The sequence below is a fragment of the Prosopis cineraria genome, unplaced genomic scaffold (assembly GCF_029017545.1).
Source record: "Prosopis cineraria cultivar Desert tree isolate PC_DT_omini unplaced genomic scaffold, ASM2901754v1 PC671, whole genome shotgun sequence".
Taxonomy (NCBI): domain Eukaryota; kingdom Viridiplantae; phylum Streptophyta; class Magnoliopsida; order Fabales; family Fabaceae; genus Prosopis; species Prosopis cineraria.
Window position 1 is genome coordinate 16,834 of NW_026555996.1, and position 27,594 is coordinate 44,427.

Here is a 27,594-nt window from a genome sequence, read left to right on the forward strand (position 1 = left end):
CTAATTTAAGAAAATGTCCAAGTATTCAAAGCTAGTGGACAACTCACCATTTGAAAAAAAAAAAAAATTCCCTATTCCATTTTTTTTAGCAAAACAATTCCCTATTCCATTTTAATAAGAAATAATTTCACGTATTGATTTAAGAAAATGTCCAGATGTTCAAAGCTAGTACACAACTTATCATTCATAAAAAAATAACTCCCCATTCTATTTTAAAAAGAAATAATTTCATGTGCCAAAATTGTTGTATGTGTGTCAAAAAAATGTGTGTGTGTCAAAGTCCCACATTGACTAAAAGAAAGACTCTCCTAGTGTATATATATTAAGGAATGAAATGGGCTAGTAAAATGGGTTTAGAGGAGAAGTGGCCTCGTGCATATGAGACAGGTCAACTCAGGGCAATCGCAGAGGCAATAAGTTCCTTTTACCGGGTTATTTTTAGCTTACCCAAAATAAATAATTATTTTTACAAAAATAATTAAATAAATAATTATTTTTAGCTTATCCGAAAACCTCTGATTTTACTGTTTCGAATTTGAACTTGAAGCTTTGGCAGTTTTTCAGCATTAAACCTCTTCTGAAAACTGATTTTGTGAAGTTAATATTTTAAATGTTTTGTCTGCCAACGTTTTCAGATAGAAGATTAACTGAGATTTATGTCTGCATAACTCCCAGACAAGTCCTTAAACGTGATTTATGAGAATGTAACCAAAGCTTTAATCCAGTGATTATGAGCCAACGTTCATGTCTCCTTCCTTGGGCTATATATAGCCATTGGTGCGGACAGAACAGTGTGCCAGCCTCTTCAGTTTTCGAGGCAATTCTCTCCTCCCTTTATCTTCTGTTCGTCCATTCATCTGCGTTTACTTTTAGTCTCTGTTATTCTGTTCCCTTACTCTATCGCAGGAAGTGCTTGTTTAATCCTGGAGAATTGCTGGTCCATCGTCTAGGTGTGCCGAAATAGTTTTTCAGGACAGTGTCCTTCCGGGCACAACTCAAGCTATTTGAAGTTTGCTGTTCGCATCTACCGTCGGTGCCGCCAACAAGAATTTTTGACTCGAGAAAATTTCCAAGTATTCAAAGCTAGTGAACTATTCACCATTAGACAAAAAACAACTCCTCATTGAATTTTAACAAGAAATAATTCCATGTGCTAGAATTCTAATTTAAGAAAATGTCTAGGTGTTCAAAGCTGGTGAACAACTCGCCATTTTGAAAAAAACAACTCCCCATTCCATTTTAATAAGAAATAATTTCATGTGCCATAATTATTGATTTAAGAAAATTTTTAGATGTTCAAAGTTGGTGTGCAACTTACCATTCACCAAAAAAAAATCCCCATTTCATTTTTACAAGAAATAATTTCATGTGCTAGAATTTATAACTCCAAAAAATTTTCAAGTGTTCAAAGTTGGTGAATAACTCACCATTCGACAAAAAACAACTCCCCATTCCATTTTTATAAGAAATAATACTATGTGCAAGAATTCCTAACTTAGGAAAATGTCTAGGTGTTCAAAGTTGGTGAACAACTCACCATTTTGAAAAAAAAAAACTATTATATAAATGACAAGTCTACATTCACTGATACATAACTAACATTGATACAGACAGCATCATCATACTTTATAATATGATATAACATCCATTTTGGTGAACAACTTTCATTATATTGAGAACAAGTTAATATTAGTATATAGACAACATCAATCCCACCTAATTTTATAATGGTACTTGTCATGGTAGAAACAAGTACCCTAATGAAATTTTTCTTCCATTTACATTATATTGCTGCACAAACATAAATAAAAGACAATAATCTATTAAAAAAATATTATAATGGGTTATTTGTATATAAAAGTTGCACCCCTTAGCCACACACTTCGCGATGACTTTGTCCTTATGATTCTTCTGGAATTTATACTCAAACTTGTTAGCGAGGCTATATTTGTGCAATGCTTTTCTGAAAGCTACTGCATCAGGGAACATCTGTCCTATTTTTGAGTCTATAATTGCAGTTCTAATATCAACAATATATTATTATTATTTGACAACAAAAAGTTCAACAATTCCATATTTCAACTAAATTTTACTCTATTTTCTAATATAACTAAAATTTCAATATCAACTATATATCATTATTATTTTACCAAAAAATAGTTTATCACTTCTAGACTTTCCTTCTCAGGCTATCACAATATATTGAAAAGAAAAATATAATCAAATCATAAAATAACAACTACACTCTCCATTTTAACAATAATATATTATTGTATTTATAACACAACATTTCATATCAGAACAAAACGTTTCTGTGGATGCTAAGATAGACCCACGTTAAATAAGATAGATTAATGCTACTGAATACCATTATTATGCAACCTACTATTGTTAATTGTATATGCTAAACCCCTAACTACTTTGTTCCCACATTCAACATGTTTCTTCGGTGGCATAAAAGTATATAATGCAATCAAGAATCTTAAAGCTAATATTAGTCAGGGCTAAATCATTTACCTCGATGACACTGTAAACTTTGGATTCAACTGCCTATCTCTTAAAGTAACTCGATGGTAAGCTTAAGATACCCAAAAAACAGAACCAAATACAAGTTAGCTGAAAGAAAGAATGCAAAACTAGTTCACTAAGGAAGACAGGGATTGAGGAAGGAATCTGCAATTTTCAACTTACTAGCTTACATTAGCTAAACCCTTTAAATGTTTTCACGCAAACGACAGCTTATTTTCCTGAGTTCCATGCTTCATTTCATTTCCATTAGAGGGGCATTTTCATATTTTCCTAGTTAAAATTAATTATAGTTAGGACCTTTGAGTCTATAGTGTAAATTCAAAATTAATTGGTCCTCAGCTGTGAATATGTTTCTCCAGCAGCCCTTGGCTATGATTTTTCCTTTTTTTAATACATGACCATGAAGAATCATGCATAAAGAAACAAAAAGAGATTAGATCATATTACAAATAATGAAATCCCCAACACTTGATTAGTGATATTGAGAATAGGAGTAGCATTTATATATGATGGACAAGCTAATCAATGCATCTATTTATCTCTCATATCAAACATAATTGTTCCTCATGATCTATATGTCCCCTTATCATTTTTGGTGCAGTCAATTGTTTTTCAAATCACAAGGATGGTCTCACTCAACCCTTAGGGCCATCACTATGCTTTCACTGCAATTAGGAAAAGGAACAAGATAATCCATAAGGGTATCCCTATTTTGACTATCTAAATGGTTGACTTTGCTTCCTTCTTAATACTTTTTCCTTGATGCAAGGAAAGGCAAAAGCTAAATAAGAAATAAAAGGTAGCTGCTGTGCAAATGAAATGGAATAAAGTCCTATAACCTTCAACCAGCTCAAACAAGATCATGCAATAAGCAGCCATGCAATGTGAGAATTAAACAAGCCAATCCGGGCAATTGTTTGATTTTCTAATAATATTATCATAAGTAACATTCCAATAGGGGATTCCTAACATCCTCAACTAAGTTATACAGTACGGGTGATTCCTATTACAAATGATGGAATAGTATTAGAAGCCTCAATGGAATCCAATCACATCTTAATCTTCATGTTTTCCTAGTCCCAACATGGCTATAAACCTTGTTGGGTGTACATGAGTTCTACTATTGTGCTTGAAAAAATAGCCTTTTTTTTAATATGCCACCATTATCCCTAATTAGCCCCAGTAGGTGATATAGTTAGCTTTATTGACAGAGCCATCAACATCTAATGTTACCCACCTCATCATGTTCAAAGATTTTTGAGATATGCTTCAAATCATTATTAGATAATTCAAATAGTATGTTGAATCTACATTGCAATCTGAACTTGGCCTCCAAGCATCTATCAAAACACTACATAAGTCTTTCTATCTAGCGTTTCACGAGAAGAAATTTGTCAATCATAATGAAAATACTATCCTGTGTGGTCTTGCTTTTTTCTAGGAAGTTGTTTTTCTAATATTTTTTTAAATAATTTCCACCATTGCTAAGGGTAATTTCCAGTTAAATAAATTGAGTGGCCAACCTATCGTAAAATTCAATTGAGTGGTGATTTATTACTTTACTTGTAGGTTTTGGACTGCTAGAGTAATAAACGCTTTATTTGACCTTTCTCAAACTTATCAGTTAAATGCTTAATTTGTTCATTTTTCTCATAATTTGTTCATTTTTCATTGGTCTTGCTTTTGGTTTTTGATTTATTCCTTGACTTCATTAATAAAATTACAATGCAGAAAAATTTCTTTGATAATACCCATTATTGTCCACAAATTTTAAGATTATTCATTTTGGAGCCATACTTGTTTAGTTAATTACAAGACAAGATTTATAATAACTTCAAAAAAATATCACATACAAGAAACTCCTTTCTCATTTTAAAAGTTGGGTGAGATGCATTGAATATTTCTAGTACATTACCAAACTCAGGAATGTCATATTTTAAAAGCTATTTTTTTTTTGTTTTTTGTTTTATCAAATCAGTAATGTTGTCCTTGTTCAACATTATCAACTTTTTATATATAATAGGATAGGATTGTTGGTAAAAAAAAAAAACAGAGAGAGAGATAGGATTGTGCTTTTAATATATCGCAATGTCAGGCAAATTTTATCTTAATAAAGTAAGATTTATTTAACACATTAACAAAAATCATGTTACACGATACCTCATTTTTAAATTTAAGCATTATCAAATCTAATTAACTCTTTTAAATTATTTTTTATTTATTTAAATGAACTCAAAACTAGATATCATGTCTACATGGTCATAACTTCCTTCATTAAAACTAATATTCGAGCATTGTTAGATCCCATTTGAAGTAACCATCACAAATATTTTTTGCATTTACACCACCTTTGCCTCAAAACCACTGAGAAACAGAACGTTCGGATGTTGAAGCCCAATTTCCCTGAGGTCAGGCCCAATCAAAGCTTTAGCCTCTGTCAAAAAAAAAAAGAACGAAAAGAAAATTCTCTGCCCTCATTCGCAAGCCAAACTAGGGTTTTGAACCCTTCTCTAAACCCTTTCTCTCTCTCACACACACATTTCCTGTTCCACTCATCCTTTCTTCACATTTCACCGATTGCGTTCTTCCAGTGCTCTTTCCATGGGTAGCCAAGCCGCGGTTTCGTTCCTCACGAACATTGCACGCGCCGCTTTTGGGCTCGGCGCGGCTGCAACTGTCCTTAACTCGAGTCTCTACACCGTCGACGGTGGCCAACGGGCAGTCCTCTTCGACCGTTTCCGGGGCATTCTTGATGAAACCGTCGGGGAGGGCACTCATTTTCTTATCCCTTGGGTACAGAAGCCTTACATTTTTGACATTCGCACTCGACCTCACACTTTCTCTTCCATCTCTGGAACCAAGGACTTGCAGATGGTCAACCTCACCTTGCGTTTGCTCTCTCGTCCCGACACCTCTCGCCTCCCCGTGATTGTACAGAATCTTGGTCTGGAATATGATGAGAAGGTTCTTCCGTCCATTGGAAATGAAGTTCTGAAAGCCGTGGTTGCACAATTCAATGCTGATCAGCTCTTGACGGAGCGTCCCCATGTTTCAGCACTTGTTCGTGAGAGTTTGATCCGGCGAGCTAAGGATTTCAACATTGTTCTTGATGATGTATGGTGATGAGTGAATTTTTATTGAAATTCTGTTTGTGTTGATATTTAGTGGAAGAATGCAGTTCACTCACAAAATTTATTGCGATTAATTTGTGATATTTCACAGGTTGCTATCACGCATTTGTCATATGGACATGAATTTTCAAGGGCTGTGGAGCAGAAGCAGGTGGCGCAACAAGAGGCAGAGAGGTCCAAGTTCGTGGTGATGAAGGCGGAGCAGGAAAGAAGGGCTGCCATTATTAGAGCAGAGGGAGAGAGTGAATCTGCGAAACTAATTTCAGATGCGACATCGTCTGCGGGTACAGGGCTGATTGAACTTCGTAGGATTGAGGCATCCAGGGAGGTGGCGTCTACATTGGCCAAGTCGCCTAACGTATCTTATCTGCCCGGTGGGCAGAACTTGCTCATGGCTCTTAATGCTTCACGTTGATGCTGGTAATCTTGCTTGCTTATTTTATCATTTCATTTTTGACTTGATTTTGTTTCTGATCCTCAGTTGTGTATTTCTACTTGATTTACTAAGTTTTTCTGTCTTATTTGTGGCTATTGACTTCTTGGTTCTTGGTTGTGTAATCGTGTTTTATCTTGATTTACTATTTCTTGGTGATAACATGCATGAATTAACATTAATGTACCCTATGATATTTAGTTACCCTGCTAACCTTACTGGGTGAAGTTCAAATGCTGATTGGTCTGTGCCATATTGGTAGGCTTACCCTTAGCTTTTGTTGAATAAACTGCTGAAACATAAATGCCTATCCCTTAATGTAGCAGTTTACATGTTAGCTTAGAGACTTGATTGTTTGCGGTCTTCTTTTTGTTGAAGCTTGGAAGAATGTTAGATTGTTTTTCTTTGTTGAGCATAAAACAGATGAATATATTTTGAGTTCTCCGATTATGGGTGTTATCCCTGTGAGTTACTAGAATTACATTACTTTTATACCATACTGCTATTTCAACAAAGATGAAAGGTTTATGCTTTCATTGAACCACTGGGGGCTGAGGAATGTCAAATTGCTTTTGTTCCTTTTCATGTTGGCAATTTCTTCTTTAGATGCTTAACATCCTCATTTGCGATCAATTGATTCAAATTCACTTCCCAGTTGTTTATATATCCATTTCAGTACTTCACATGTGGGAAAGATATTATATGTAGATGTTGGGTTTAGTGGGTATAACAGCAAAGTTATTTCAGGTTTTTGCATGTTCTTGTAACCATTCAACAGCAATATTAAGAATGGCTAGATTTCTAGTTCTATAAGGGCTTGATTTCTACTTTAATGAACAACAGGGATCCTCTTCCTCGTGGAGGCTCTGTGCTCCAACTGAACTGTATCTTATGGTTTGAGTAATCTTTGAAGATTGTGAATTTCTTTTGTGTGATTGATCTTAACACAATCCCGGCAAAATTATAAAGATATAGCAAAATTCCATATTCCTGGAAAGTGGACAATTAATTCTTTTAATATTAATTATTAGTGTTATTGTGAATATCTCTATCGTGCATTGGTAGTTTGTAATGGTCAACAATGTTGACCCAACCATTGCTATTGTTTGCTTTGCGCCCTTACATTTCCCTTCTGATTGCAGGATCCAGTGATGTGGTTCGTGGCAAGCTTGGATTATTGTTTTCCTAGTTGTCGTTTGTTGAAAGAAAAATTTGCTCCCGCCCCTCATTTTTTTCAAGTGACTTACGCGGCCCTACACTGTGGAGACTGAATATGAAAATAAGTCAATCTTGTTAAGGAAAAAAAATTAGGAATGAATATGATATGAATTTCATGTTTTGTTGAATGGGTTCTCTTAACTGTAGAACCATGACCATGTGCCAAAAATACGTTCCAAGGTAGGAGATTAATTTGAATATTTGCTTCTATGCCTTACGCAAATACTTGATAGAAATTTTATTCAAAGCATTTTAGTATGTCATACAAGGTATAGTGCTTTGGGTTATCAGCTATCTGCTTCTTTTATGCATCATGGCGGAAATTTAACCCAATAACGTTGCTTGTCACAAGTTTTCTATAGATACCATGACATATTTGTGTAATAATTCTTGTGTGATTGATATTACCCATATAAGCTATCAACTGAAGATTCTCATTTAGGTTTATTTAATTTTAGCGAGTAGAGAATAGGCTAGAACTGAAGGGTTTGGGATTTGAATCTTGTGTCTTTGTTGATCTTCTTCTCAGGTTGCTTAGCTCAATAGAAAGGTGTGGTGATGCGATAAATTTTAGTTTGGCCTGCTTGCAATTTGGTTCCTTGGATTTTGAAATTTTCCCTATAAGTGTGGTTTTATTCCAAATGCTTAATTCCCATTGAAATTGAAATATAAGATAAAACTTATGATATTAAGAAAACTGCACTGGCTGGTTTGACTGGTTTTGGAAACTAGTCACTTGATTGGTCTAAACTCGAAAGATGTGAGGAAATCGGTGGGCAACAGATCCGGGACTTGGCTTCGCTTCGCTTACACTTCCCGCCTCCACTTATAATGGAAGGTTTATATTTAATATTTAATATTTTTATTTTATATTTATTAAAATAAGAAAATTGATAAATTTGATCACCAGCTTCAGCAGTTCAAGTTTAATATAAATGCCTTAAGTTTAATGTTAATGTTTTTATAAATTAATTATTCAGATATACTTTAAACAGTATAATTTAATATTAATTTTTATATAAATTTTTAATATTAAATTCAAACCATTTATACTAAATTTAAATTGTTTTTATATTAAATTTAAACTGTTCTGATTAGTGATTAGATTTTATTAAAAATTTATAGATTTTTTATTTTAATAAATATAAATTAAAATATTAAATCTCAACTTTTCACATAAAATCTAAATAATCCAGATTTTTCCCCCAAAATGCCGCAGAGCACTGAGCAAATCCAAGGCAAGAAGATCCGCAAATTGATCTCAAACTAATAAAAGTGGTTATTCAATTTTTTTTTTACCAAATAAAATTGGTTATTCAACTGATTGAACTGATCACTTTTTTTTTTTCCAATTTTTTAAATTTAAATTTAAATTTATGTTCTAAACTATGATATTTGCGCGCGCGCACATAGGAGTAAAAAAAAAAAATGCATAAATGGGTATGAATTGTGTGTGCAAGTATGTTTTCATTCTAAAATTATAAATTATAAGATATAAAATAAGTAGGTTTATTCAAGATTTTTTTTTTAAAACCTTGAGATACATTTTAGATGTAAACTAATTATGGTTAAAAACTTCAACCAAGAAAACTTGATTCACTTGAACTTGAAATGCAACAAAACCCACGTGGCAAAAATGTTATGTATGGCAAGCAATGTTACAAAACACAGACTCACTTGAAATCCTAGCTTTGCCCACTTGAAAATACACGTCAAGGTAGACTGTTATAAGATTCAAATTAAATTCTTCATTTGTATGATTGAGAAATCTTAACATGCCACTCTGAAAGTGGTGTGCTTATGTGCGCGGACGGGTGTGCCAGTGTGTAGATATACATGGAACAAACTCAAGACTATGTTTGTGTATGGAAATTTTATTTTCTTAGAAGGATATTATTAGAAACAAGTCATTATTATATCTAAAAATTTGAAACTCGACAAGCATTTAGGGATAAAATAGAAATTAAAAACAAATCAAAACAAGTAAATAAGCAATAGAGACGGAAGAAAGCATGTCACTGTTCCAATTAATTAATCTCAAAAAGGCTTCCATCTCTGGATTTCTATGATATAGATCAGCACTGAAAGATAATTACTTCTAAGCTGTTCAAATCTACTCTGAATTGTCTAGATTTATAATTTTTTCTTTTATTATTTTTTAAAATAAAAATACTCTCTTAACTATCAGTTTTTCAAAAAACAATTTTTTATTTAAAAAACACCCATTAAAAAATTATAAATTTAGATTATAAAAATTAGATGTAAACAATTTGAAATGATGAACTTTTGATGAGTAAAATGAGCATTGAAATTGGTTCAGGACTTCTACACAGCTTTTGTGATTTTAGAAGTATCAAATCACTTGGTATATGAAAATTACATTTGAGTTCAGCTAAATCATATACTCCTTCCATTCAAAAAATATAAATATTTTTAATCAAATCTCACTCTCAATAAATTAGGTACTTATTTTTAAATTAATTTTATCTTTTCATATTTACCCTTATAAACACTTTAAAATAAATATAAAATAATTTATTTAATAAAGATACTTAAAAAAAACATTAATTACTCTTCAAAAGATTAAGAATATTTTATATTTTGAATATTCAATCTCTCAAAAAATACATCATATTTTTAAATGAAGGGGGCATGTATCTAAAACTTGAACCTTTTAGTTGAGTTACTCACCATAGGCATACAAGTTTTGCACTTGCAACTGAATGAGCTAGCGGTGCCTTGAAATAATCAACACATCTCTATCATGGTTGCATTCAACGACAAATCATAAAGGTAAATCAGTGTAAATTACATATGCTTCCTTGGTCTAAATCAGATAGGGACGGATAGCCTTTGAGAACGTTTCTTTTTCACCTACGGAAGCGCTGGCCCATGTCAAGATTGAGTGGGATAGATACAGACAGACATATTATGTATGTAATTTGTTCATCAATGTCAATCAATATATATATATATATATATATATCAAAATTGGGGGATCAGCTCATGTAGGAAAACTTGAGTGGGATACACAACACAAGTCAAGTTGAAAATTCAAATCTTCTTGATATATGAAAAATTGTCCATTGCTATCACTAGATAATAACAAGTTCCAATTTAAATTTGATATTATCTTCCTCACTAGCTAGCCTACGCATACAGATTAAGAATCGTACGTGCAACATCTTCATCTTTATCTTCATTCATATTCCACCATGGAGCTCTGCAGATAACACAACTAGGTGATGATGATGAATTAATACTTCCATTATTATTGCTTGATCTAGTCCATTGCTCCAAGCACTCTTCATGAATCGGATTTCTGCAAGTCGCACAAGCCACAATAAACTTGTCTTCTTTCTTCATCTCCTCCAAACAAATCGGACACGAAGTTCCATCCTCAACCTCTACATTGTTATTGGAACGACGTCGTTCCTGATGACGTTTCAGCTTCAGTGCTGCTAACAGCTCGTAAAACCTCAGGCGGAGTTCCGCGGCCGCCTCGGTCCCCGGCATCGTGGGAAGGTCCACGAGACAGCGAACGCGGGAGGGGAGGAGAGTGCCGATGTGGAGGCCGACGTCGGCGAGGGAGACGCCGAGAACTCCGAAGATGACGAAGAGGATGTGATTGCATGGCGTGTAGAGGTCAGGGCAGGTGCAGCCGGAGACGGTTGAGAGGACGACGGTGTATACGTTTCCGGTGGGTGGTTCGAGGACGAAGAAGGTGGCGTCGGAGCGGTGGAGGAGCCGGAGGTTGTGGGAGTGGCGGAGGCAATGTTGTCGTTGGTGGAGAACGTCGGAGACTGATAGGGAGAATTTGAAGTTACGACGGCGACGGATTAAAGGATTGTGATAAATTGACTCCATGAATTACTATTCTGGTTCTTCTTCTTCAGTCTTCCTCCTCTTTTTTAAAGTGATGACGAGAAGATTTATGTCTGTTTCTCTACGTTCTTTGCCGCTGGGACGAGAAACTGGTGATATTTTATACTGTTGTAAATCATTTTTTATGCAATTTTTACAGGATATAAATTAAATTTAAATTTAAATTTATTTAAAATGAATTTCAGAATATGTGGATTTCATTGATTTTATTTTTTCAAACAAATTATATTATATAAAATACTAAAATAAGTGAAAATGTTAAAAAAATTTACATAAATTCATCAATATCAATTTCAAAAGATTTACATTCTACATCATAAAATTTAATTTAACTTATCTGTATATTTTGAATTAATTTATGAATTTTGATAAATAATATATTAATTTAAACTTTTGAAATAACATAAAAATTAATTATAATTTGGGACTTAAATTCTTTAAAATTGAAATTCATTAATTTTTATAAAGTTTTTTTGTTATTTGTATTTATTTTATTATTTTTTATAAAATATAAAATATTGTATCTTTTCTTAAAAAAAGGTACACTTCGTAAAATTTATGGATCCGCAATTTTAGAAAATCCATTCCCTAATTTGATATAGATATATCCTGTCCTGCCATCCAACCCTCGGATACTCTGTCAGGTTAGTTTGTGTTTGGCTTCAACATAAAATATTTAAAAAAAATCTAAAAAAAGATTATACTTCTTAAAAATATAGCTACCATATATCAAAATAAAAAATAAAAATAAAAATAATAAAGTTTCTCTAAAAAAATATAAATAACAATTTCATCCCTTAAAACAATTCCACTAAAGTTTTTGAGGATCTTTTGTCAATAAATTTTAAATTGAAAAGATTATTTTACAATTTTTAACAAGTTGTGATTTGTTATTCAATTTTATAAAAAATTTGTAATTCTTTAAACAAAAGTTATGAATGGAGTTTGTTATTTTGAAAACTTGCTTTTCAATAATAAAAATTACACTTGACAAATTCTGATTTTTTGTTTAACTCTTGTAATTTACAAAACAAAAGTTGTTATTCTTTAAACAAAAGTTGTGATTGGGGCTTATTTTTTAATAATAGAAAGAAAAAATTAATCTTTAAGTCCTCCAACTTTTAATCCACTTGTAACTCAGTCCCTCAAATATGACTCGTTGTAACTAAATCCCTCAATTATGACTCGCCTATGACTCAGTCCCTCAACTTTTGAATCAATTACAAATTAGTCTCTGCACTTTTATTAATTTTTTTCATATTAGCTTATATTTCACATCAATAAACAAGAGGAGGGTATTTTAAAATAATATATGAGCATTTTTTATCCCTCTTATTTGATAAGAAATTTTTTTAAAAAAATTAAAAAATAAGGACCAAATTATAGGTGAATCAAAAGTTGAGGGACTGAATCGTAGCGAATTATAGTTAAGGAACTGAGTTACAAGTGAGTTAAAAGTTGAAAAATTAAAAGATTATTTTTCCCTAATAGAAACTATGCTTGACAGGTGGTGATTTCTTATTCAAATTTTATAATTTATAAAACAAAAGTTATTATTTCTTAAATACAAATTGTGATTTGAATTTGGGACTTATTATTTTCATTAAAGGTGAAATGATCTTTTCACTTTAAAATTTATTAATACAAAGGTTTCTTAAAATTATGGCATTTCAAGAAATGATATTGCAATTTATATAATTTAAAGGGATTTTATTATCATTTTTCCTATAAAATATGGGTGATATAAAAAAAATAGAAAATATAGATACATATCCTATCAAAGAAAATATAGATACATATTTCCAACATACTTACTATAAGCTAGCATTTATATTAGTAGATTTCAATTTTAATTCACATTTAAAATCTTTTATCTGAGTAGTTTAAAATTTTTCAAATAAACCAAATCATTTGGAAGAAAATAACCTTTTGAATTCTGTTCAAATCTTCAGAAATATTATTGTCATGGCTACCCAATGTGAGCATACCTTGGGCAACAAAGAAGAAATCAATTGAAAAGGAGAGATGGACTGAAATTAAACAAAAAACAAAAAATTAGAATTAATGGGTTTATCAATGGTAGGAGATATGAATGAGAAATAAGGGGGAAAAAAAAAAGCAAGAATCACACATGTGAGCCTTCAATAGCTAAAAACACAAAGGGAACAAGAGGTTTGATTGAAATTTGAAATTATAAAAAAAAATTAGAAATGAATTTGGATTGAATCAAATCCACATTCAAAAATTTTGTGTATCCAAATGAGATGAATTTAATCTAAATTCAAATACCCATTAATCCAAGCAAACCAAAAATCAAATCAAAATTAGTGAATTTTAAAGTTTTAATAATATTAATAATAAAAGGTTGTTATAAAATAAAGGGGAAACAATTTATATATTTAAGTTTATGTACTTAATATGATTGTTTTTAATTAAATCAAGTCATGTGAAACTTTTATATATTATTCATTCTATAATAAATTTTTATTATTAATTTAATTGAAAAATTAAGATCAACTTATCATGATTTGATTATATATATATATATATATAAGATTAAGTACACAAGCTTTATCCAAATAAAAATACACATATCTTGATTTAATTAAAAAAAGTACAATATATTGCTAAGTACATAAATTTTTTACCCTTAAAAAATAACATTAGAATCAAAATCAATCATTTCTTAAATTATACACCAAACTATTGTATACTATTTTTATATTATATAAAATTAAAAAACAGTTCAACGTTTTCAATAAATTTAAAATTTGAAATAATAAAACAACTAAAATAATTATAAAATCAATTTTAATTTTAATTTTTATTACTTTTATAAATTAATTATTCATATATATATTTTGAATAGTATAATTTAATATTAAAATATTTGTCAATTTAACTTGTGGCTCGTTGTGAAATTTCTTGCCTTTATTTGTGAGGTCAAAAGCTTGAATGGATAGGCATGCATATAGATTCTTATAAAAATCATAACCAAGGACCATTGAATAATTTTGATATGCAAGACCGAGAGATTAAAATATTTTATAATTTATTGCGAGAAGATAAAACTATCTTCCACACACACACAAATGTAAATGACACACGCCTACACACATTGTTATTAAAATATAAATGACACACATACATTATTATTAAAATAAAAATAAGACTTATCATAACTCCTTTTCTTTTAAAATGTAAATCACACACACACATTATTATTAAAATGTAAATGAGACTTGTCATAACTCTTTTTTTTTAAAATGGAAATGAGATATGTTTTTTTTCTTAAATGAGAATTTATTAATGAAGAAATTTATTATTATTAAAATGAAAATGAGGCTTGTGTGTTCTTGAATGAGAAATTATTTTTCAAATCATAATACTTATTTCTCTCTATCATCAAGTTAATTTTCTAAAATTATTAATAAAAAGATTGATTATTGTCAAAATAAAATTGATGCTTGTTTTTTCTGGAATGATCGTGTTAAAAGAACACACACACCTGAGGGTGGTTTTATCTTTTTACATCGAAGTCCAATTATATTTAGTTTCTTTGATCTTGCAAAACAATATTATAATTATTTGATCTTGCGGATCAATAAATGCTGCTTAGTGATATTTGATTGTGATTTTTCCCTAGATTTTATCCATTAATATTTAATTTTTTATAACTTTTATAAATTGATGACCAGATTTATTAATTTTTTTCTTAATTTTTATAAATCAAAATAAAAAAAATTAAATCTCAACCATCCTAATTAAATCAAGATAAGTGAATACGCAGGTGAAATTATTTAGTTCCCATATAATATATTATTTCTCCTGCCAACAAACGGTCTTGAGTCTTGAGATTGAGTGTGACTGTGATCAACTGTGCAGCAAATCAAAATCTAAGAACAACAAGTCTCTGTGTTAAAAACAGGATGAATCTCCAACCAGTGAACTGAATGTTGAACCAATATCTTTGATAAGTTTAATGATCATTTTCAATACCTTGTTGTTCCAAAGCTAAAATTTAGAGCAACATGAAAGCAACATAAACAAGATCAAAATACTTTAGACCATCCAATCCAATATTATCACAGACCCAGACCCAAATCATGTGAAGGTTCATTACAAAATTACAAAACCAAGAAGATGAAAAACCTGCACAAAATAGTCCAAAAGTTCTGTCATTTTCAAACAGGAAACTAAAAAGATTTCTCTTAGCCCCAACCCCAACCCCAACTCGTAATTACCAAAAAGTATTCAAGTCAGGTCAGATCATCTAAATCAAACAAGTTTAAATGTTGATGATGATTTCTCTGAAGAGTATAAGCAGACAGATTCAGATACCTATGCTGATCATAATCTTCATTATTATTCCATGGAGCTCTACAAATCACACAACGAATCACTCTATTATTCACTTTGCTTCCTTTCCACCTCAGAAAGCACTGTTTATGAATCGCATTCTGGCAAGTCCCACAAGCCACAAGCTTCTGAATCTGATCTTCCTTCTTCATCTCACCTAAACAGATCAGACACGAAGTCCCATTCTCAACCTCAACGACGACGTTATCGGAACATCTTTGCCGGTTTCGACTGAAGAACAACTGGTGAAACCTCTGGCGGAGTGCGGCGTCGGCGAGGGCGTCCGGCGAGGTAGGCAGCTGCAGAAGGCAGTGGAGCTTAGGAAGGAAGAGAGAGCTCTGGAGGACGCGGACGTTGTCCAAAGAGACGCGGAGGACTCGAATGAGGACGAAGAGAATGTGCTTGTAAGGGGTTACAGGGTTAGGGCATGAACAGGAAGGGAAGATGGAAAGAGTGACGGTGTAGACATTTCCGGTGACGCCGAGGAGGAAGAAGGTGGAGTGGGAAAGGTAGAGGAGCTGGAGGTCTTGCCGGAGTGCTCGGTTAACGGGCCGGCGAGGGAGAGGTTAGGAGTAATAGGTCGGCGTCGCCATGGAACCTGCTTGAATGTCACCGTCAGGGAGCGGGGGAGCAAGGTGACAGGTGAGAGAGTCGAGGAGAGCCTACTTCTTCTTTAAGTAGCCTTTGAAGAAAATGGGAAAGAATCATTGCATGCCCAGAATATTTGTTTTTTATAATTTTATTTTATTATATCTATTTTATCTTTTGATTATTATTAAATATTGAGAAAATTATTAAATATTAAAAATATATTTTTTTAACCAACAAAATATTTTTTTGTTATACAAAAAAATTAGATAGATAAATGTGGTCAGCTCGCTGATGCCAATGAATTCCTCTAGATTTCAACGTTTACAAAACTATAGGCAAATCCTTATAAATTAGATTACTTTTTATAGATAAATATTAAAGTATTATATTTTAAAAATATTTATATTTAACAGGAGTAAAATTAAAAATTTATTCAATTTTTAGATAATAAAATTTAATTTTTTTGTTTTGATAAAAATGCTAAAGGGAATTTATTATAAAAGATCAAACTCATTGAAGTGAGTATTAGGACTGTTTGGAAGATTTTAGATTGGCTTAGCTTGGCTCTGGGTGAAAACGAATTTGAAACTATCTTTTTCAATCACAAAAACGAATTTTTTTTAGGACCATTCCCTCCTATTCCTGTTAAAAAAGATTAGAGAATTTCTAGGAAGAATTTCAGCATCAAAGTAATTATTTATTTACAAATTAGATTCAAAAAAATTATAAAATTATACTATAAGATCGTCGGAGTGAAGAGAAATGAAATGATAAAGCAAAATAATCAAAATGTCCTTTTTAATGATTCAGTGAAATTATTAACTTTACTTATAAAATTGCTAATATTATACATTAATTCCCTTTTATTGCTTATTAAATATATAATATTACTGGTATATTATGTAACTATATTAATTACATCTGACTTGTTAAATTATTAAATTCCCTTGTAAAATCAATAACATTATTTATTAAATTTCTTGTGTTACTTGTTAAGTCAATAACATATGTTAAATTCATTGACTTATTAAATTATTAACTTTACTCATAAAATCATTGGTATTACTTGCTAATCTTCTCGTGTTACTTGCAAGGTCGATGACATTATTTGTTTTTAAACAGTAGGACAATTTGATCATTTTATATTAAAAGTTTATTTATATGAGGTCCTTCAATATGTAAACATGCTCAAGAAACTCATCTATCCTTCATAAAAAGACATGATATATTGCATAATGCTGAAAATTCAGGGGCTATAGTTGTGTGCGTTCAAGAATCAAGATCCCATGCATAACTCTCAAAGTAAGAGCACAACACCTTGGAGCTCCCATAACTAAGGTTAAGCAAAATCAAATTGAAATAAAAAATCAAATTGAATTGAATTAAGTTTTCTCTATTTAATTTGATCTATTTGATTTTTCATTTCGATTTGATTTTTTTTTAAAAATTTTGATTGATCAGTTCAATTCAATCTAAAAATTCTTAAATCAAATAAATTGAATCAATTGAATTATACATAATAAATTCTTATCTAGATGAACAAGAAATATCTACCATTTGTAGTAGTAGTAGTAGTTTTTTTGTTTAATGTGATGTTTTAATTTTTTTATTTCTATAATTTAATTTTTAATGCAATAATACTGAGTCTTATTAATTTTCTCATAAATTATAGTATAAGATTGTTATTTTTTTTTGTTGGGCCTTCAACATCAAGGAAAAAAATTAGATAGAAGAGTTTATGAAAATCAGACTCTATAGACCCAAATCAAAGCCCATAAATCAAATAGATTGATTGAATCAAACTATTATAATTCAATTTAATTATGTATTTTGATTCGATTCAATTTTTTTATATAATTCAGTTGATTGGTTTTATAGAAAGTGAAACCAAACCGACTGAATGTTCACCCCTACCCAAAATGTTATGAAGATGTAAACCCTCAAGCATGTCGATGAGCTATGTCTTGATAATCAACAAGAAGCCAAGTTTCTTAGCAGAGTTGCATCTTCATTTGTCTTCACGATCTCTAGTGAGTAGCATGTCCAATGCTATTGATTAAGCCATCTAAGTCAAAGGCTTGCTTAATCAAAATCTAGTCGTGTTCAACGCAATTTTCTTTGTTCCTTTGATCTATCTTTCCTCTCAAACTCAAGTTTTATGTCTCTGGAAACAATTTGAGCAAACAGAAAAGCCACGGCAGCATCCATAAGTTCATTTGAGGGGAAAAAATCGTATTTAATAAACACTTTGCTTTTGTTATGATTTGATAATTTTTGCATCATTTTTGAGAGTTTATAGATAAAATTGCACTACATTTAAGTTAAGAATTGCACTATATTTAAGTTAAGAATGCTAGTAATTCCTCGCAGAATTCTCTATGAATAGATTTACATCTTAACCCTTTACAATCTGTCTTTCAAGATTTATAATTGTGCGATGTCGCGAGCCAAGAACCTCAAACCTTGTGTTTCATCTTGTAAATCAGGAAGACCTTGATTATTTTGGAGGACCTATATGTCACTTACTCAAATGTAAAGCCCAAATCCAATACAGATTTTTTCTTTTAATTTTTTTAAAAATCTTTTTGCCTTTTTATTTTTGTCCGATGAACCCTGCTTAATCCTCCATTCCTCCCGGAACCGCGAATTCACTCTCGCAGGCAATCGCCGTCGCACAATCCACCACCCGCCTAAGCCGTCCGCCGTCCGCCGTCCACTCTCCATCCGGGCCCTCCATACGGCCGCTTCTCTCTCAAATCGATGGTGTCTTCTATAGAAACTCTTCATGTCTGCTAGAACTTTCTTCAAAATAAATTCGCGGTGTTGGCTGAATCGACTCTTGTTTTTCTGCCATATAGGGAGCTTTTAATACGTATTTTAGAATTGTTGGTACTTTTACATGAACAAAACATCGGGTATCCCCCATTCTCCTTTACGAGTTTGAAACCGAGTTCCGTTCCATGGCAGCATGTTGTCCAAGTTGCTCCAAGTTCACACCAAGTTCTTTTCTTCCACACTCCTCTCTTGTTCCCTCTTTTTTCGGTGTCCCTTCTAGCTATGTGAGGTCTGTTAATGTCCGTTGTTTCTATAAGTGTCAAAGAGTTTGGCTTCGGTCAAGCCGTCGTTTTGTTCCTCTACTTGCTTCGTCGTGCAGCAATTTTGAGTCTGTGGAACTGCAAGAAGCCCAGAATGCTGTTTCAAAACTTCTTCGAGAATTCGGGGTGTCTGAGGAGGAATCTAATTCTATTGCATCTAATTCACCGAAGTATGTGAGGATGCTGGTTGATGAAGTACGGGATTTGGACGAACTTTCAATGTGGGAGACGCAAATTGGCGGGTTCCAGGAGAAAGTGGTTCACATTGCTAGGAAGAAAGGTGATAATGGCAAAGTTGTATACTTGGAGAGTCTGGGTTTGAGCCTCTCTTCAGCTATGAACGTGGCCAGATATCTGTCAGGAGAAACACTTGTAGCACTCATCCATAAGGTAAGCCACTTTTAGTCTGTCAACCAAAGTTTTCAACTTTAGTCTCTTCAACGAACCTTGCTTGGCTGCTTGTATTATCTGAATACTGTAATTTATTGTTTCTTTGATTTCTTGTATTGAGCTGATAACACTATCAATTTTGACTTGTTGGTACATTCAGCATTTTTTAATATGTCAGACCTAATTGTTGCTGTTTATAGGTTAAGTGTATGAAGGAACTGTTCTTTTCTGGCAGTGAAAGTTATGAGTTCCCGGTCAGAAGAGTTCGCAATATGATGATGCAGTTATCTATTCCTATTGATGAAGATCTGCAGCAGACTTTGTCCTTTTTTGAAAAGGTTGAATACATGTTTGTCTTTCAACAATACTCTGCTGTGTTTTGCTCTTCAAACTTATTTATTTTCATAATCCCCGTTTTATCTGTTCTGTATTAATTTTCTGTTTAAATGTTATTTTTTAATATGTTGTTTCCTAAAAATACTTCAGCTAAATTTTTTTGTTTCTTGCTGTAGGTTGAAGCAAGGCGTGGAGGTTTGACCATGTTGAATTCCAGTGATGCTGCTTTTGATTTTTTAATTGAATCATTTCCCCGTCTACTTTTGTTATCAGTAAAATCTCACATGAAACCGTTAGTGGAATTTCTTGAGAGTGTTGGAATCCAAAGAGATCTCATGAGAAATATACTGTTGACTTTTCCTCCCTCTTTGCTGTGGAATATTGAAGTATTTAAAAGTCGAATACTAGCCTTGAATGAGGTATATGAATTTTATTTTGGATTTTTGCGTTTGTTTGCAATACTCAAAATCTTGGTAATTTTTAATAATTTTTAAAAATGAATTTTTATTTTATTTTACTTTTTGGGAATTATCATTTTTTTTTCTGGTGTATTTTCTGAAATGAACTTGCTGCATTCTCAGTTTCTTCTTCATTGTCTTTAAATTTGGACCTGCTTGTTCTTTATATGGAACTTTGATGTTTTGTCTTTGTCATGCAAGTAATTAATCAATCAAATTTGTCATTCTGACAATCAATTAATTCCATCCCCACGCAACATTCTTTGCAATTCTGCACTCTATAATGCTTAAAGTTGCTAAGGCAATGACTTGTGCATGAAAAATGCTTTTCTTTTTTACTGGCATGTGTCCTGTTGAACTGAGAATCTAAACCTACACATAATCCTAATTCTTAATGTCATTACCTATCTGTGATTGAGAGTTGATTAGCTTGTTTATTTTGTAGATTGGTGGTGTAAATAACAATCATGTTAAGTTGCTGATAAAATATCCATGGATATTATCAAAAAGCATTCAAGACAACTATAAGGAAATCCTCTCTTTGTTTGATTCGGAGAAGGTATGGTTTTTCTTTTCTTGTCTCAATTTGTATGCTTATGTGCCTACGTCATGTCATACACATGACTATAAGATGCGTTTAAAACAAAGAAAGCAGATCAATTTTGGTGGTGGTTCTGCTAGAAAAGTTATTTCTTGCCTAATTACTGGTTCTAAAGTGAGTTAGTGGTCTTAATTTCTTATTAAAAAAAAAGAGCAAGCTAGAAGTTGTATATTTAATGAGTTCTGTATCATCAAGGTAAAAGACCTGTGTTGCTGCCCTGTTATTTATTACTCAAGGAACATTTTGCTGTTTCTCCTCCATATACCTGTATAAAATATAGTAAATGAGTGGAGTTGAGGCTTTAAACGAGTGGGAATAACCAGTGTCATTGTAATGCTATTTTGAAATGTAAAATCAAATATTAGTTTTGACTCATAATTATGCATGAATTCGGTCTTATAGAACAAACATTTGCAACCAATTCTGAAAACTTGCTAGTAGCAGCTTTTAGTGCCCCATGATGTTTCATTCTCTATAATCATCTCATTCTCAACTTAGTGCAATTGTATAATCAATGAAATAGTGATTAACTGTTCAATCATCCACCAATCTCTGATCTTATTATATATTAATTCTTTGAATTCTATGAGCCACAGTGATGGTCAAAACTATTGCAAATTCAGGGGCAAGTGCAATAATTTATGGAAATACTGGGATATTAACAGAATGCTTCATCATAGGTTCCCAAGGCATTTGTTGATCATGCAATCAAAAGCTGGCCCCATATCCTGGGCTGTTCATCTAGCAAGCTAAAGCTGATGGTTGATCAGTTTGGTGAGATAGGAGTTCAACAGAAGAAGTTAGGTCAAGTTATTGCTAAAAGTCCTCAGCTACTGTTGCAGAAGCCACAAGACTTTCTCCAGGTAGTGCTTGTTTTCATCATAATGTATCATCTACTTGTCATACTTCCACATCCATTGCTAGTTAAAATAGCTTTATGCATTTTTCATATTTTGTAACATTGAAATGCTTATTTGTGTTCATATAAATTCTGATTTTCTAATTTCTAGTATACTGTACACATTTTTTGGCCCTGCATTGTGTTTAATTTTTGGGTATCCTTGTGGAAATTAGTTTGCACATGCACTTAAATATCCATCAAAAGGCTACTGAGATATTTTAGGTTTCTAATGTGAACCCTTATGTGGTAAGAAGTGATGAGAAAGCATCAGTATCCGTTATATCATTAAGTTCTTTCATAAGAGCATCTTTTTCTTGTTCTAAATTTATTTCTTTGGAAGATATACCTGTTCGGCTATTCCTTAAAGACTCGATTCAGAGTAGAACTTTTTTGCTTTATTGTTCTTGCTCAGGATCATTTACCTCCTGTTCATTATGAAATACAGAGTTTTTGGTTGAAAGTTTCAGATAATCAGTTTTGATCTCCTTGCTTCTTCAATACATTCAGGGTCTTGGCGACATATTAGCAAATTTTAAACCACATTGAAAAGTATGAACTAATGTGTTTTCATTATGGAATCTCTTAAAAATAATTTCAGCTGATCATATATGTGTTGGTCAACCTTAAAACTAGTGTCTTACCTGTTAAGGTGATGTACTGAATTGGCATTCAACACCCATCCTGCATTCTGAATAAAGAACATGTCTTGATCCCTCAGTTTCTTGGCTTTAAACCAGTTCAACTCCTCTATTTAATTAACTGTTATGGGTCTACTCCATATACCAGAAAAAAATTGGGGATGTGTTGGAATTGGAACTGCCAATCGTTATGTTTAGATAATCTGAGTTTGAGTGTTGTGTTTTTCTTAGGTTCAGCTTCCTTCTAGTTCAACTATAGTATGGAAATCCAGGTCAAACCGCCTAGTTGAACTGGTAAACTGTTAAACCAGTGTCTTGATTTGGTTAATAAATGTTTTGTTTATGACTAGTTTGATTATAGTTTGGTTATGATTTCGACCATTAACCCTTGAACCAAATCCCCTGATTGGTTCAATAATCAGTTCGATGTTCAGTACTTTGGTTCAACGCCATGCAACCTTTTTAGCACTTGATTGTTGAATTTCTCTTGCCTTATCTTTTAGTAGTGAGTTCTTGCTTTGCCAGTAGCAAAGTTCTTGATGCCATCACTGATACTTGAGTTTGTCTTTTGAGCCGTATAGAAGTTTGTATCACTCTTATTGCTATGTCGTTATTATTTAGTTGTGGAATAAGCTCCTTGTTCATTGTTGTTTATAGGTTGTTCTGTTCTTTGAAAATATGGGGTTTGATAGACAAACAATTGGGAAAATACTGGTTCGCTGCCCTGAAATCTTTGCTGCTTGCCCTGCCAAGACTCTCAAGAGAAAGATTGAGTTCCTCCATAGTATTGGTGTTTCTGAAGTTCACCTTCCTCGGGTCATAAAAAAGTATCCAGAACTTCTTGTGTCCGATCCAGACAGAACCATGCTACCTAGGTATTATTCTGAGTCATGCTAGAATCAAGTTGACTTTTTGATACATAAACTTTATCTGCTGGATTTCTGTTCGTATGATACTATGGTTGTGGTTGAATGAGACCTCTTAGTTAACAGTATTACTAAAGGCTTGGTTGATTTAGCTAATTTCACCTAGTGGGATAAGACTTGTCTTTGTTGTTGTATGATATGATGGTTGCGTTTACATTCAACTAATCAATGTTTTGCCAACAATCTAGGTGCCTCTGGTCATCCTTCCCTTTGCAGTGGCTGTTTACTGTTTTAAACATTCTTAATCCTTTTGAATGTGCCTTAAATCTGACCTTATATCAATTGTTACTCTTGATTCTGGTTTCTTTTAGTTATCAAAAATAATATTTTGGCAAGATTCCCAATAAGCGTGCCTTGCTCAGATGCAAGAACCTGATTTGTCTGATCCTTAAAGATGAGAAGTTCAAATAAAAAAAAAAAAATGGGGCTGTAAGATCCTGTTTGATGCATAAAATGAAATGGCAAATAAAATGACAAAATAATGTTGATGATAGGAAATGACCTTCATGCCCATTCTCTAGGATGCAACAACAAGTCTTACCTCACTAAACAGGTTGGCTATATGGATTACACGATGTCATTGTACTCTATCAATAACTAAGCTTTTGAAAATATCGTTAACCAAGAGGTTTTGTTCGACCTCATACCCTAGGATAATCAATGCTAAAAACAATAAAGGAAAGGGAAATTCTCTCTGATTTGATCTGTGATCTTATAGCGCCATTTTTGCAGGTTGGTGTACTTGATGAAGTTAGGACTATCTGAAAGAGACATTGCATTGATGGTACGATCATTTTCTCCTCTGCTTGGATACAGCATTGAGGAGGTTCTGAGACCCAAAGCAGAATTTCTGGTGAACACAATGGAGAGGCCAGTGAAGGACGTGGTGGGATACCCCAGGTATTTTAGCTATTCTTTAGAGAAGAAGATAAAGCCAAGATTTTGGGTGCTTAAGGGAAGAAACATTGAGTGTAGTTTGAAGGATATGCTAGCAAAAAATGACGAAGAATTTGCTGCTGAATATATGAATCTCCCATCTCCTCATTCTTGAATTCAGCATGGACTTGTGTCTTGCTAGGCTGTAAATATTATATACCCTTGGTTTCCAAGTGTATATTTATTTTCATAGGTTTAAAGAGAGCTCAAAAGTTAGGAGAAGATTATTTTTTTGGGAGAATATCAATGAAGGACCGTTGAATTTTTTTAAAAGGACACTAGTTAGATGTAATGCTTGTTGTAACAATAACTTCACTTCTTCAACGGTCCTTCATTGATATTCTCCTTTTTTTTTTTTTTACTAAATTACAAAAATCTGCAAAACGGTGAGCCACCCTGGTAAAATACTTGCACAATTTTTGCAAGATGCATTGCCATAAGATAGACATGTTTTATTGTTTTGGTCTTGTGTGTCCACAGTTTATTTATTCATTCATATTATTTTACTTTATAACAATTTTGTAGTGGATCTTTTTAATACATAAAATTCAAATTGAAATTCCCAAGAAATCATAAGAAGGCTGTTGATTGGATAGCATGTTCAGTGACAATGGGGATGTGCTTTCCGGATTGGGTTCTCAAGCTGCCATCTCTGCTTGTTTCTCTCCTAGATCGAAACGTCCCTGCGTCGAGGATGACTTTTTTTGGTGTTTTGTTCTTGTTTGTTGTTGCCTTTGCTTGGCTTTTGTTTTGCTCTAGCTGCTGATTTGAACTCTTTAGTTCTTTCGTTGTCTCAATGAGTGTTTCTGTTGGCCAAAAAAAAAAAAAATCAAATTGAAATTCATTTTGATTGCTCATAGTTATCATTTTATTGAAGGTAAATCGAGGAACAATCATACATTAAATATCGGCATCTTTCGATGAGGATTTAGACGTTGGTTTGTTACATTGTGAAAGAATAATTTCTTCCAATGGGCGCAATCCCTGTTGAATTGAAATTCTTATCTTTTAAATAATGCAGTTGGTAGATGTACTTGAGAGTGATTAGTTGAGTCATTTCAGAAGATGAGATTAATGGTTTGTATAATAAGTTCACTAATCACTAGAGGATAACAAATTATGTACACACATAAATGTAAGTACAGTGAATTCTTTTTTTGATAACCCATGAACAGAGACCACTACATTGTGGATACGACATTCAACCCATTACCATTGTCCCTATTAATAATCCTAGCCAAAGCTGAAGGAACTTGGGAAACTTCATGAAGGCCAGTTATAGCTAATAAACCCATTTTTTCTAAATAATCTGATACATCCATTACTACAATAAAGAATTTATACACAAGTTGAAATTGACATTTTGTACGACATTCAACACATTACCATTGTCCCTCTTAATGAAACTGAGGAAACTTGATAGACTACATGAAGGCCGAGCATAGCTAATAAACCATTTTTGCTAAATAATCTAGTACGTGCACTATTACAATAAAAATTTGAGTAAAAGTGTATTTTTGCTTTTAAAGTATTTTTCAAAAAACATTCAGCACTCTAATATTTTTGTTGAAATAATTTTATCTTTAAAGTTATTAAAATGAAACATTTTTATCTTTTCCATCAAATTTTCTAACATTTAATGTTTAAGGTCAATGTTGAAATTTTAATAGAAAGGGTAAAAATGTTTTGTTTTAATTATTTTAAGGACAAAATTGCTCTAACATTAGAATGCTGGTTGCTCTTCAAAAAATATTTTAAGGTGTAAAAATACAACTTAACCTTGAAAACTTTCTACACAAGTTAAAATTGTCATTTTGTATTGGTTCTGCATGACACATACTCCAGTTGAACTTCCCGATTCCTTATAACATTGTGATCGTCATGAGCTGGGTTTGTTCCTGATCTAGTAATTTCTAAAGCTTTAGTGGAGTCCAATTCCAAAATTAACCTCCCAATACCAGCATCCCAAGCCGTCTTTGCCCATGCATCTAAGCCATAACACTCGCAGGATGGAGGCAACAAAATTGTTATTCAAGTGTTTTAGTTTTCTTTTTTGAGCCTCCTTAATATTGTCAACCATGGGAACACAGTTAACATCTAGAAAGATAAATGAATAAATTATTCTCCCAAACATGGGGTCTAGTAGCATTGTAGATTATGAATTCATTTGTTGTCTAAATTGCTTTTTCAACTTTTAAAAATTGTGTAATCTAGCATTTGTCATTAATAAAAGTTAATTTTCATAATTAATTGACTAGAAATGATAGAATAGAAGAGAACATTTTTAAGTTATAGAAAAGGACTAATTTTTTTGATCATTGTCTTTAATTTTGGGATCTTCTATTATATTTTTTTTGATATTTCTGTAATTTGATATTATTTTTTAGTTAACTAATAGTTAAAATTAATTTTTATTAATGATAAGAATTAGATTATGTCATTTTTAAAAGTTGCAGGAACAATTTAAACAATAAATAAGTTCAGAGTTTATAGTACTATTGAACTTAAAATTTAAAGAATAATTTGCTCATTTATCCCCAATCAAAATACCATTTCACAAAAACCAAAATGTCAACCAAGACCTTAAGGGGTTATTCAATAATTATCATTTCGTATTAGTAGTATTTATTTGTTATTGACTATCTCTCTCTGTTTTTTTTTTTTCCAGCTATGTCTCTTTGACTATTCCAAGTGCAAAATTGGGGATGTAAGTGAACATACTAATTTTAAAATGGTTTTGGAATTAATATCTTCTGTCTATCTTTCATCCATTAATATTATGGTTTATTAGCTGTTAAAAAAAAGTATTGCGGAATACCATTCAAAGAATCAAAAGATGAAACAAGTTCAAATAGTAAAAACCAATAATCAGATAGAATATTGCAAAAGAGCTAATAGCAACTAAGAAAACCATTTTATTCCAATTGCAAAATGAACCCAGCCGGGTCGTCGAGATCAAGCAATCGAACGAACTAAAGAATGAAACGCATAGACAAATTTTTGCCCGAATTAATGTTCATCTGGTCGTTAGAAAATTTAAGAATAAAATAGATTAAAAAAATAAAATAAAATTGAAGTAAATCACCCATTTCTTCCATCATAAATATAGTAAACTGTAATCATATATGCTATAACTGTAAAAATAATTATATCTTCTAAAAAATTTC

At 32.1% G+C, this 27,594-nt stretch overlaps 4 protein-coding genes across 7 annotated transcripts; 2 read left to right on the forward strand and 2 right to left on the reverse strand.

Annotated features, from left to right (window-relative positions):
* Positions 1 to 5,032: 5,032 nt before the first annotated feature.
* On the forward strand, positions 5,033 to 7,528 carry LOC129297977 (prohibitin-3, mitochondrial-like). The gene is made up of 3 exons (XM_054936348.1): positions 5,033 to 5,643; positions 5,752 to 6,080; positions 7,236 to 7,528. The coding sequence occupies exons 1-2, from the start codon at positions 5,131 to 5,133 to the stop codon at positions 6,073 to 6,075; spliced, it is 837 nt and encodes a 278-aa protein (XP_054792323.1). The 5' UTR covers positions 5,033 to 5,130; the 3' UTR covers positions 6,076 to 6,080; positions 7,236 to 7,528.
* A 2,933-nt stretch (positions 7,529 to 10,461) lies between these two features.
* Positions 10,462 to 11,178, reverse strand: LOC129297976 (uncharacterized). Its single transcript, XM_054936346.1, has one exon. The coding sequence runs from the start codon at positions 11,176 to 11,178 to the stop codon at positions 10,462 to 10,464; it is 717 nt and encodes a 238-aa protein (XP_054792321.1).
* Positions 11,179 to 15,455: 4,277 nt separating this feature from the next.
* On the reverse strand, positions 15,456 to 18,933 carry LOC129297974 (uncharacterized). The gene is made up of 2 exons (XM_054936341.1): positions 18,736 to 18,933; positions 15,456 to 16,073 (listed from the first exon to the last, which is right to left on the reverse strand). The coding sequence occupies exons 1-2, from the start codon at positions 18,931 to 18,933 to the stop codon at positions 15,456 to 15,458; spliced, it is 816 nt and encodes a 271-aa protein (XP_054792316.1).
* On the forward strand, positions 18,636 to 25,551 carry LOC129297975 (transcription termination factor MTERF2, chloroplastic-like). 4 transcript variants are annotated; one of them, XM_054936345.1, is made up of 9 exons: positions 18,636 to 19,631; positions 19,832 to 19,969; positions 20,144 to 20,386; positions 20,871 to 20,984; positions 21,707 to 21,889; positions 22,797 to 22,859; positions 23,223 to 23,440; positions 24,224 to 24,391; positions 25,305 to 25,551. In XM_054936345.1, exons 1-9 carry the CDS (start codon positions 19,107 to 19,109, stop codon positions 25,306 to 25,308), a joined length of 1,656 nt encoding a protein of 551 aa, XP_054792320.1. In that variant the 5' UTR covers positions 18,636 to 19,106; the 3' UTR covers positions 25,309 to 25,551. The 4 variants fall into 4 exon arrangements, with proteins under 4 accessions (XP_054792320.1, XP_054792319.1, XP_054792317.1 ...); XM_054936344.1 differs by lacking the exon at positions 25,305 to 25,551 and adding an exon at positions 24,953 to 25,067; XM_054936342.1 differs by lacking the exon at positions 25,305 to 25,551 and having other exon boundaries at positions 18,640 to 19,631; positions 24,224 to 24,617.
* Positions 25,552 to 27,594: the final 2,043 nt, after the last annotated feature.

What these genes read in the sequence shown, in the direction of transcription:
- LOC129297976 (XM_054936346.1), bottom strand. Translation starts at nt 11,178, where the DNA reads ATGGAGTCAATTTATCACAATCCTTTAATCCGTCGCCGTCGTAACTTC.
- LOC129297974 (XM_054936341.1), bottom strand. Translation starts at nt 18,933, where the DNA reads ATGAAGAGTTTCTATAGAAGACACCATCGATTTGAGAGAGAAGCGGCC. An exon ending in CATCGGACAAAAATAAAAAG is followed by an intron (nt 16,074 to 18,735) that starts GCAAAAAGATTT and finishes CAAGACCTCCAG; the next exon opens with CTCCTCTACCTTTCCCACTC.
- LOC129297975 (XM_054936342.1), top strand. Translation starts at nt 19,107, where the DNA reads ATGGCAGCATGTTGTCCAAGTTGCTCCAAGTTCACACCAAGTTCTTTT. An exon ending in TTGTAGCACTCATCCATAAG is followed by an intron (nt 19,632 to 19,831) that starts GTAAGCCACTTT and finishes TGCTGTTTATAG; the next exon opens with GTTAAGTGTATGAAGGAACT. An exon ending in CTTTGTTTGATTCGGAGAAG is followed by an intron (nt 20,985 to 21,706) that starts GTATGGTTTTTC and finishes GCTTCATCATAG; the next exon opens with GTTCCCAAGGCATTTGTTGA.
- LOC129297977 (XM_054936348.1), top strand. Translation starts at nt 5,131, where the DNA reads ATGGGTAGCCAAGCCGCGGTTTCGTTCCTCACGAACATTGCACGCGCC. An exon ending in TCAACATTGTTCTTGATGAT is followed by an intron (nt 5,644 to 5,751) that starts GTATGGTGATGA and finishes GATATTTCACAG; the next exon opens with GTTGCTATCACGCATTTGTC.